Source organism: Patella vulgata, chromosome 3 (genome assembly GCF_932274485.2).
Source record: "Patella vulgata chromosome 3, xgPatVulg1.2, whole genome shotgun sequence".
Lineage (NCBI taxonomy): Eukaryota > Metazoa > Mollusca > Gastropoda > Patellidae > Patella > Patella vulgata.
This window is the reverse complement of record NC_065881.2, coordinates 26,989,559-27,001,819: the sequence shown is the minus strand read 5'-3', so window position 1 is coordinate 27,001,819 and position 12,261 is coordinate 26,989,559. Positions and strand designations below refer to the sequence as shown.

General features: G+C 35.1%; 1 protein-coding gene and 1 long non-coding RNA gene across 4 annotated transcripts in view; both read right to left on the bottom strand.

Moving 5' to 3' along the window:
* LOC126816897 (transport and Golgi organization protein 6 homolog) overlaps positions 1-12,261 on the bottom strand; it is a 146,182-nt gene that overhangs the window by 30,091 nt on the left and 103,830 nt on the right. For all 3 annotated transcript variants that reach the window (XM_050543700.2, XM_050543702.2, XM_050543701.2), the window contains one exon: positions 4,599-4,814. In XM_050543700.2, the coding sequence (XP_050399657.1) occupies positions 4,599-4,814 (216 nt within the window). The remainder of the gene's footprint in view (positions 1-4,598; positions 4,815-12,261) is intronic.
* LOC126816930 (uncharacterized) lies at positions 2,440-4,591 on the bottom strand. The gene is made up of 3 exons (XR_007678672.2): positions 3,580-4,591; positions 2,977-3,058; positions 2,440-2,588 (listed from the first exon to the last, which is right to left on the bottom strand). It is a non-coding gene; the product is annotated as an uncharacterized LOC126816930 (long non-coding RNA).

The window sequence follows — 12,261 nt, the reverse complement described above, 5'->3', positions numbered from 1 at the left end:
AAAGTGCTCAATAACATTTACCAAAACACATTTCATCGTGACCAATGCCCTCTGAATGAGTATGTCTGTATGTTAGAGCTGCATTTGCTACCGAATGTTGTCTTTTGCAACATCATTAAATCATATACATGTACTTTTACAGTATAACCATATATCTGTCTGTTCAGATATTTTTATAACAATCAATGTTATCATGTCAGCTATTATACCACAGAAATACAAGTTTCCCAAAGATGATTAATTAATCTATTAATTGTAATCGCCTGTACACACAACCTATTTAAATTTTGTAGTTTCGTCAGTATAAAGGGTGGTATTTTTCACCGACTTTAAGGTTTCCGAAACATGTTTTAAAGATACACCGACACGCTCACATGATATTCTTTTAACTGTAGATTTTGAAGGAGTGTAGTTAGATGTTAGTCCCGCGACAGCCAAACATGCGGTTATATGCGCTGCTATGTTACCATTCGAAACGTTTAGATTTTTAAGTTCCATGACCAAATTATGACATTCTGCTGTGTATCTTTCGACACCATAAAAATTACTTCATTCTTCCTAAAAGGTTTGGACTTGCAACCATTTTTTTTACCTGCCAATTGTTTTTTTATTTTCATTATTAACCTTCATGCGAATCATTTCTTTATAAAAGTAATCCCAAAATGTTGTAATGAGTTTATCTTGCCACGCTCATGGATTAAAAAGTTAGAAATGAAACAAAGCTATTACAGCTAGCTCTGTACCGAAATCGCCCAAATCAAAAATTAACTCGAAGAGTGCAATAGAAATGTTTGCTCACGTTCGCTATTAAATAAACACGAAAGTCGAAGCGCGTAATGAGTGTATTTTTACTTGGCTTTATATACCAATACATGTTTGTATAATACCACGTGGAATGCTATTTATGATGTATATTTGCTTCGACATCAAAATTCACGTGCGCGAAACTACATTCCGCTCACTTCAGAAAATCTCACGGACAGTGCAGTCAGGCAGATAACTGTGCATGTTTATATAAGGACAAATAATTGACCATTGAACCACTCTATGAACGGATGGACTGACAGGGGCAACGACAATATACGTCCACATGAAAATGTGGGCATATAAAAATGGCTTAGTTAGTACTATGGTTTAATTTAATGGTAAATTCTCCGAGAGGGGTTTATAAATGGACGACCCGTTCACTTATCTACTATGTTTACTTATTAGATGAGAAGTTTAATTTCCCGAGATGAGTATATAAGATCAACACCCAGTTAATTTATCTACGTTGTTTAACTATTAGATAAACCGTTTAATTTCCCGCGAGCTGTTTATCCGATCATTTCATTTTGATTACGATTATTTACATATGAAATACAAATAAAAAAGGTGAATATAAAAAAAAAATGCACACCCATAGATGCTCACGTTACCATGTCGTAAGTATTATTATCCATTAAAAATAGTAATTCCACCATTGACAAATACATCAAAAATCGGCAATTCACGTCCCAGGTAATTAAATTATACAATTTGAAATCGGTATAATGTATCTTCTTTAAATCCATTATTCATTAAAAATAGTAATTCCACCATTGACAAATACATCAAAAATCGGTTGCCAGATATGGGCCATATCTGTGCCAAATGTGGTGTGCTGTCGGGGAAGTTTGAACATTCTACCTCAATTAGAAGGAGAGTTATTGTGTTCTAAAGTCTCGACCAATCAAATTGCTTATCGCTCTGCTTACCCTGAGCAGAACATGCTCATTATCGAACTTAATCAAGGTATTGATGTAATGCAACTATACACCAAGTTTCATCACTATCACTTAATTAGAACTAAAGTCGTGTCCCAAAGCATCAACCAATCAAATTGCTTATCTCTGCTTACCCTAAGCAGAAAATGCTCATCTTTGAACTCCATCAAGGTATTGGCCTAATAAACACCTACACCAAGTTTGAACATTCTAGCTCAATTAGAAAGAGAGTTATTGTTTCCCAAAAAGTGTGACGGACAGACAGACGGACGAACCCATTTTAATAGGACAAAAAATAAAGACATAATTAAGTAATTATGCAAATGACCTTTGACTTTGATCTATTATTGACCTTTGAACCCACTATTGATCTTTGACTTGACATACTCACTTATGCCCCCAAAATTAGTATTTTTATTCTTTTGCTGTTAAAATGTTACCCACAGCTGCTATTATGCAAAATACTACAGCATTTGCCATAAAGTAATTATATAAACACCATCCCAAAGACAATAGCACTTTTTGCACCAAAATATGAAAGTAGCCACAAGGCTGATAAGAAAAATTCAGAAGGAATACATACAATCAAGTAGATACATGTACACAGGTCTAGGAAATTCATGCAACAATCAATAATTATATTATTAACAATAAATACAGCAATGACAAAAAAATATCCAGTTTTCACCCTTCAAACAGATCAAGTTCCATTGTGCCAACTGCCAACTCACAAAACTCCAGTTCCCTCCAGGTCTCGGAGTAAACTTTGGTATATTGGGCTCTGTGTCTATACACTGTTCATGCTTTCATTCTTCTGTGCTAATATTCAGTAAAATGAGTAACCTTTGGTAAAATAATTGGAAAGAAATGAAATGAAATGAAATGGGGTTTAACGTCCTACTGTTCTGCTCCTATACAGTGTGCTATGAGGGAAATTTTGCCCGGGCAGCGGCACTATCGCCTACTCTTATATCGAATTCCAACTGCCAAGGAATCTTTTACGTGCATTCCAATGTATACACGGGACCTCGGTTTTTCATCTCATCCGAAGGACTAGACAGCTGTCCTTGTCAAGCCCTCCGTTCTGCACCACTGACAAGGAGAAACCACGTCGGTTAATTGGAAAGAGGAAGATCATAAATCAATATTTTATCCTAGTAGATCTAGGCATACAATCTAAAGCTGTAGAGCATTTAGACGTTTGAGTTTATACATAACAAAGAAAACTCACTCATCCAAATCAGTGCTTGTATCAGTACCATTAGGCCTAAAACTATCATTATCGTGTAGTATCTTCAGCTGAGGTTGAAGGCCTAAAAAAATAAAATAAAATTAAATAAGACACTTTGATCAACATAGGGTACATGTAGAACACAGAAGGCTAGTCAGGCAAGCTTTCATTTGGCATTTATGATATTTATGATATACAGAGATATAACTTATAATACAGTAGTGGTTTAGCCTAAGCCTAGTCCCAACAACGGCCCAACCCCTAGATGGAACGAAAGAAAACAAACGCAAACTGACAATAATTAGTGACCAAGCCTTTGAAATTTAATACAAAACGTGGGTTTCTACATTTCATGTCAATAGTCTAATTGAAATAGAAAACATCTGCTCTTCATCAAGTCCAGCCATACGTACATATGACGTGGCCGACTAGCTGTCAAAATGCCATTACAGTTTAGGCCTACATATTTGGGATAATTTACCGATAATTCGATGCTAAATAGATATTTCATGCTAGAAATGGGCATAGAATCTGCAATTAAATAATTATATCAAGCTTACATTTGTTTCAGATGTCAAAAGTAAATTAGTAAACAAAACTCACTCATCTAATCGGGATCGATTCTCTTGTTGACAAATTCTTTGTCGGCCGAATCTAGGTCACCTCTTTGCTCTTTGAACTTCATCGGCATCGCTCACATATTCAAGATCAGACGTGTCTAATCAATGTAAAACTTAACAACACTTATATTCTTAGTTTAATACTTTCTCTTTCAGACACAATAAACTAAATTTTTACGGCTATAAGTACACAAAATAATAGGACTTCTGCTATATATAAATAACACAACGTCATTTGTTTACGCTCAGAGAGTTATCCATCTTTGCTAGATTCCAGACTACTTCTATGTTGAATAGTCACTCGTTAGTCTAATTTCAAAGGGAATTTTTGTGGCTTTCGAATGATATAAATTATATTCCTTCACTATGAATACTTTTTCGGATATGACGTGATGAATTTATCGATCGCCGGAAATCGATCTTATTAGTTTTAAGAAGGGATGAGTTGACAGGGTTAACCGATACTAATCACTTATTAAAAACTCACCCGAAATTTATATAGTTAGTGATTTCACGCTCTACTGACGTTGGTTCCAGTTACAAACGCAGATCAAAGATAACTGGCAGTTTCATATAGATAGTGAACAGTAGCCTCAATAGTGACGCTTTCTTCATTAGTCGCGGGTTTGGCAGTTTCTCCCACACATGCCTGACTAGCGATATGTTCGGATTAACTCACGTATGTTTAATTACTCCATTATTTTTACATACTCACATAAGTGAGGAATACTTACCGATTAACTTAAATACTCACCTTATCATTATTACTGACCATTTTATAGGAATACTAACGCACTGTGCAAGTACTGGCAGATTTAATTGACTACTGACAACACGTATATTTCTCACAAGTTTCCATGAATAGTAACCACAATTAACATATTCTACTTAATTTAAGGATATTCTAATATAGAACCCAGTTAGTCAATAATCAGAGATCAGTTCTACACACTGTGCATCTTCCCCGTCTTATATGACATATATTCAGCAATTAAAACATACCTTCACAAATTTTAATATTTGTTCATTACTTTGCATACAAGATGAATCTAGAGAATTAGAGAGTGTAGCTAATAAATTTAATATCATAAGCCGTTTTTGGATACTCTCTATTTGCTGGACTTGTTGATCTTCAATATTTAATAACTTCTGCTCACTTTCAAGTTGACTACTGCCAGACATGGTTCCAGTTTCTAATTTGAGTATATCCGTCAAATTCTGAAAATAAAATTGGGATTGTTCACTATACATTATATACATTTACTGCTTTATGCTAATTAACAATACAGAGGCCAATGCCATGTTCTTTTCACAAACCCTCTAAGCGAAGATCCCTCTTTTCGCCCCAGATACTGTGCATGTACAAATATATATTTATATAGGTAAGTAAGGGTAAATAAATCAAAACAACCATTTTCAGGGGCGGATCTAGGAATTTTGAAAAGGGGGGGGGGGCGCCGCAAAATGAGGGCACTGACCACGGAGACAGGGCACGCCGCTGAGAGGGGGGTTGGGGGGGGGGGGGATCCCTGCTAAAAAATTATCTTTCATTTCCTTGCATCTGTAGCCATTCCAAGAGCTATTTGGCTGATATCAGAGGATCCGCCTCTGATTTTATGATTATTACAAAGGTTAACAGGATTTAATTAAAACAAATTTCTAACTTCAGTATATTGGTGCTGTAATAGTAAGTGTCCCACACATAAAAGATAGCCACACAAAGCGTTAAATACACCCATACAGCAGCTTTGTCTCAACTGCAGCCTGGGAACAAAATAACTGTTGACAATTGATTAGCAGTGCAAAATAGTTTTAACAAGCCAACAGCAAGGCTGATGTCCCCCGCCAAATTGCAAAATAAATAGATGACAAATATTAATTAATTGCACATTTATTTTTTTCACTAAGTTTCGTCACTCTCTATCAGATAGAATCAAGATTATCTTGTCCCAAACCGTCCACTTAATTAGAACTACAGTTATTGTGTCCCAAAGCATCAACCAATCAAATTGCTTATCTCTGCTTACCCTAAGCCAAAAATGCTCATCTTCAAACTCTGTCAAGGCATTGGCCTAATAAACACCTACACCAAGTTTGAACATTCTAGCTCAATTAGAAGGAGAGTTATTGTGTCCCAAAAAGTGTGATGGACAGACAGACAGTAGACGGACGAACCCATTTTACTAGTCCCCTGCTTTCTTCGAAAGGCGGGGGACAATAAATTTTTGCTAATCAAATCAAAATTTTGATTACCAGTTTTGTTAATTTGAGGTTCAACAACAATCTATCATGAATACTCAATATTAATTAAACATAACAGTTTACTTTTTATTTACCATCACAGCCTATTTACAGTAGGCATACGGTAGCTATGGTATTATTAAATTTTGGCATTTATTGTCATTTTGCAATGACAATTAAAAAAAAATTCAAAAAAAGTAAATGGATCCGGGGGCTAGCCGTAAGCGTCCCCTGCGATGTACAGACTCGGGTCTGTAGTGACACAGACTTCACTCAAATTTGAAAACAATTAGGAATACAAGCCAAAGAACCCATTGTGCAATGCCAGCATGAGTCATGATCTGCTATATGCTACACGAAATACGAATGTGAGCATATGTAGTAAAATTCAACATACAAGTAACCACATCGGTGAAATGTATAAAAAAGTAGTCTAAACTCTTAAATTCAATCGAGAAACGCTTCAGTATTCAATACATATAGGGTACATGTTCCATCGTCACAAAAAACAAAAACAAAACTGATGCCACATGACATGAATTGTATTGTGGATGGTATTATCAACACCAATCATTAAGATCCTTTACGGGTGCCAAACGCATTCCAGCTGTAGACGACATATTTCATGTTGATGTCACATGGTCTGAATTACTCCATGGCAATGAAGAACTTGGCGTAATTTTGTCTACCTTAGTTACATAGCCGTTATTGAGTTTAAAATCATGCATAATTAATTAAAAATGCATGTAATTAAATGTTATTCATTCATCCTGTTCTGAACATTCACTATAGTATTTAATCATGTTTTATCAGGCAGAATATCAGATTGATAGAAGCTTGCGATGTCAAACTTTCATTTCGTAAATCGGCAGCTTTTGACTAATTATGTAAAATTTATCAAACAGTGGTCAGGAAATTAAATACTTGTAAATTGAACACTCATTATCAAAATTGAATGGTCAGCTTTAAACTGGACAGAAGTACAAATTAAATGATTTATGGTGATTTTAAACAATTTTTATGAATTTTGAAACAAACATTGGATATTAAACAAATGCTAAAGAAATTAGTGCTAGATACACAAGATTAAATGATACCTGGGTTACAGTGATAGTGGAAGTTGATCATAGCCATGTTTGAAAATGGGTGATTTTTCTGGCGTGCAAAATGACCATGGGTCAGATCTAGTTACGGCCATTTTCCATAGCCCTAGATTTTGACCGGCATATACGGCCGACATGGAACCCATGATATAGACACTATTACACAGGCATGTTTTTTTGATGAAACTTAAAATGCATGTTTATAGCCCAAAGATCTTGGTTCCTTTCGAAATTTGTGCATATTGGTTTAACTTCCTGAATTGTTGCCCCTGATTTTTCGAAAAATCGCGTTTTTAGCTTGTGGTCCCTCTAGAGGTCACAATTATTATTTGATTTAAAAAAATGATTGAATATATCACTGTTACACCCTAATGACGCTTTAGTTCGAATTTCCTGAAAATCAGACTAAAACTGTCGGACAAAATGGCGTACGCAAATAGTGTAAATATATGATATATCATGGTTGTGGACCCTCTTGAAGTCACAATTTTGATGAAACTTGAAATATATCTTTATAACCCAAAAGTCTTGGTTCCTGTCGATATTCGCGCATATCGGATCGTAACTTCTTGAATAATGTCCCTTGATTGTAAAAAAATTGGTTTTTGTTCAGCTTAATTGTTCTCTATCCATCTAGTACAAAATGTGTGTGGGCGTAATCTGCCTGGCAGCCATCAGATATTGTTCCTTAAATTTCAACAATTTGTGTTTCAAAATTCAGTTGACAATAAGAAAACCTTTCATGGTTACTCCAAAAATGCAAACATGTCATTTCTATGCTGCATTTTACAAAACAATGTTCATTATCCAGGCCTAATAAATCCATGGAAATATTGGTCATGCATCTGGAAAATGTGACTCCTGTGTCTTTCCTCTTCTCTCTATAGCTTAGTCTGATCGTAGTATTGGTGATGAAAACTATGCTCGAAGTTTGATATATTTTACATAATTAGTCGGTAGCTGCCGATTTACGAAATGAAACAAGATGATTTTTGGTAATTTTAAACGATTTTTTAAACTTTAAAGATTTGATATTAAACGAATGTGAAAGAAATTAGTGCTAGATACACAAGATTAAATGATACCTGGGTTACAGTGAACTATACACTTGTACGGCCAGTACAGAATAATGCACACATATAGAAGCTACATAATCTCGTGATTGGTGTTATAGAGTTGTATACATAGTCGTCAACAGATTATACTGAGTTTTGTGTTGATAATTAATGATGAGTGTCTGGTAGTAGAAAAATAAAAGTTAATTGATATGTGGGAATCTTATTAATGGTGTGAAGCGGTCGACTGTTAATCATTCACTATTTGAACACTCACATATTGTCCACGTTTCATAAGAATTTTCTATAACAAAGCCATTTACCGCTATTACGGTCACCCACGATGTAAACAAGATTATTATGATCTTTGAAAAAAGGGCAATTGATACGAAATACTCCTCTTCATATCCAACCAACTGTCATATATTAAAGATACATTATGAGAGATTTTTATAAGGAGTTAGCCATTCTTGCTATAACAGTTCCAAAATAGACGATGAAAGAAGAATATATTGAAAATTTCAGTCAAATTACTTTATTCTGAACCAGGGCTTCCACTTCAAAATTTTCACTGCCGGTCATTTTTGATAACGCACGAAAATTTTTCAAAGTAAATTTATATTTCATGTTTTTTATTCATGGTAGGGTATTGTGAATTCACGTGTCTATACTACTTTGTCACCATGGGGTGCACAAAAAAAATATATTTGACTTAAAAATGAAATATTAGTAAGGCTCATGATAATTAAATATTCCGTTTTGGCTACTTAAATAACGAAATAGTTGAATTGGCCGGAGAAAAACCATTTCAGTAGCTCACACGTAATTAACACGTGCTCTATAGAAAACACACTGGCCTGGATAATTTTGAGTTGTAATACAATAACTTTGAAATGAAGATAAATATATAATTATCCATGGCATATATCTCACATTTTTTGGGTTTTAGACCATCTATTACGGGCCGCAGAATTGTGACGTAAATCCTAATAATGTATAACTAAATGACTTACGGATAACTAACTTCACGGCTAGCGACACTAGCGCCCCCTAGAATATGGTCGTGTATAAGAGTAACCGTATATACACGACATTTCTTCTACACGTGGAATTATCAATATTGCTGCACAATAGAATTGGAATACGTATTTTTCTTAATTGTTCGGTAAGCAAGATAACTAATCTCTAGATTTTATTTCAACAATTTCCACAAGGCCGTAATACCGCTATAAACATTTTATTTTTAAATGCATTTTTCTTCCAACGCGTATGTTGTTGAGGATTTCTATGCTGTTTCTATTTGATATGACAGTTGGTTGGATTCGAAGAGCAATACTTCATATCAATTGCCCTTTTTCGAAGATCATCATAATCTCGTTTACATTGTGTCTGACCGTAATAGCGGCAAACGGCTTTGTTGTTGAAAATTCTTATGACACGTGGACAATACGTGAATGATTAATAATGGGCCGCTTCACGCCGTTGATTAGTTTCCCACTTATCAATTAACATTTATTGCTCTACTACCAGACACTCATCATTAACTATCAACACAACACTCAGTATAATCTGTTGACGACTATAATACAACTCTATAACACCAATCACGAGATTGGCTTCTAGACGACGTGCATTCTTGTATAGTTACACAGTGAAGGTCGATCGTAGTCATGTTTGAAATTTTTTTTTTTTTTTAAAAAAAGACCCTCTTTCTGGGCGTGCAAAATGACCGTTAGGTCAGATCTAGGAACGGTCATTTTCCATAGCCGTAGGTCTCAACCGGCATATACGGCCGACGTGGAACCCATGTTCTGAACATAGTTATCACCAGTGTAATTTTTGACTAGAAATGGGATTGAATTCCATCTTCACCGATTTTTAGTATGGCCGATTGTTTGATTGACAGGCGTTAACTCCACCTACATAATCTCTGCTGTCTTTTGTCTGCTGTAATCATATCCGAATTTGTGTTTTACCTTTTTGGATTTTTATAACAATTGGACAAAATGAGTGAGAGGGTAAATTTTCATTCTTACTTGTATTTTGGGCATGCATTAAATCAATTGAATATAGGACATAATATTATAATAAAATTATGATAAATCTATAGGTAGCCTATACACCAGTGGCGTTGTGCCTATTGGGGAAATAAAAATATTTTTATTGATATTATTAAGACAGAAGACCTGTCCGTCTGTATTAGTCATCACATGGTCTCCAGGAATTGTATAATTTGTCATTATCTGTGTTTAGTTTATTGCACTTTAGTTTAGATGTCATTTGTTAAGGCATCGCTCAACAGCGGCCTCGCTTCGTACACTCTATCATTTAGCCTCGATCCGGGAGTATGACGTCAACGTAATGGTTATCTCCGCTCACGACGCCATTTAAAATTAAATCTGTCAACGAAATCCCCGTTTAAATCCAAGCTGAATCCAAGCCATCCGTGGGTCTACAGAGTTGATTTTGTGCTTGTTGTGTAAATAAAGATCTAATTTATAATTTCTATGACATCTGAAGCCTAAATAAAGACTTGCAATAATCAGATTTAGCTCTTGCATAATGTATGTTTAAATAAAAACAGCATAGAAATTACTAATCCTCAACAACATTATAATTTTTTATTTCGGTATTACAGCCTTGCAAGAATTGTACAAATAAAATCTAGAGATTAGTTAACTTGCTCACCGAAAAATTAAGAAAATTACATATTCCAGTGCTATTGTGTAGCAATATTGATAATTCCACGTGTTGCAAAAATGTTGTGTGAATATGTATATATATATGGTTACTCTTATACACTACAATATTCTAGGAAGCGGTAGTGTCGCTAGCTATGATGTTGGTTATCCGTTAGTTATTTAGTTATTCATTATTAGGATCTAAGTTACAACTCTGCGGTCCGTAATGCCATAAGAGATGGTCTAAAAGTTAAAACAAACAAGCCAACAGTGAGGCTGATGTCCCCCGCCGAAATAGGAAAATAATTAGAGGACACATATAAATTTATCACAAATTATCTTTTACAAAGTATTGAACAATCAAACAGTATATCTTTACTTATAGTCTAAGCATACAATGTTTTTGATGGAATAATTATAGCATATTAAGGGGAAAACATGCTCTATGCCTACAGATCTAGAGTTTGGTTGTATCAACGGGTCTATTTTCCATCTTGCTGCAAGTTGTGCAAAGTTCACTGTTTTCTTTCTGTCATTAAATGTCAATTCATTATTGCATACTACATATTTAATTAATTTATAATAGTTCTCATTTAATTAGAACTAAAGTTATCGTGTCCCAAAGCATCAACCAATCAAATTGCTTATCTCTGCTTACCCTAAGCGGAAAATGCTCATCTTCGAACTCCATCAAGGCATTGACCTAATCAACACATACACCAAGTTTGAACATTCTAGCTCAATTAGGAAGAGAGTTATCGTGCCCCAAAGTATCAACCAATCAAATTGCTTATCTCTGCTTACCCTAAGCGGAAAATGCTCATCTTCGAACTCCATCAAGGCATTGACCTAATAAACACATACACCAAGTTTGAACATTCTAGCTCAATTAAAAGTTATCGTGTCCCAAAGCATCAACCAATCAAATTGCTTATCTCTGCTTACCCTAAGCGGAAAATGCTCATCTTCGAACTCCATCAAGGCATTGACCTAATCAACACATACACCAAGTTTGAACATTCTAGCCCAATTAGGAAGAGAGTTATCGTGTCCCAAAGCATCAACCAATCAAATTGCTTATCTCTGCTTACCCTAAGCGGAAAATGCTCATCTTCGAACTCCATCAAGGCATTGACCTAATAAACACATACACCAAGTTTGAACATTCTAGCTCAATTAGGAAGAGAGTTATTGTGTCCCAAAAAGTGTGACGGACAGACAGACGGACGGACAGACGGACAGACGGACAGACAGACAGACAGACAGACAGACAGACAGACAGACAGACAGACAGACAGACAGACAGACAGACAGACAGACAGACTAACCCATTTTAATAGTCCCCTGCTTTCTTCGAAAGGCGGGGGACAATAAATGTGAGATATATGCAGTGCCAGTGGATAATTATATATTTATCTTCATTTCGAAGTTATTGTGTTACAACTCAAAATTATCCAGGTCAGTGTGTTTTCTATAGAGCACGTGGTAATTACGTGTGAGCTACTGGAATTGTTTTTCTACGGCCAATTCGGTTATTTCAATTATTTAAGTAGCCAAAAGGGAACATTTAATTAATAAATAATTA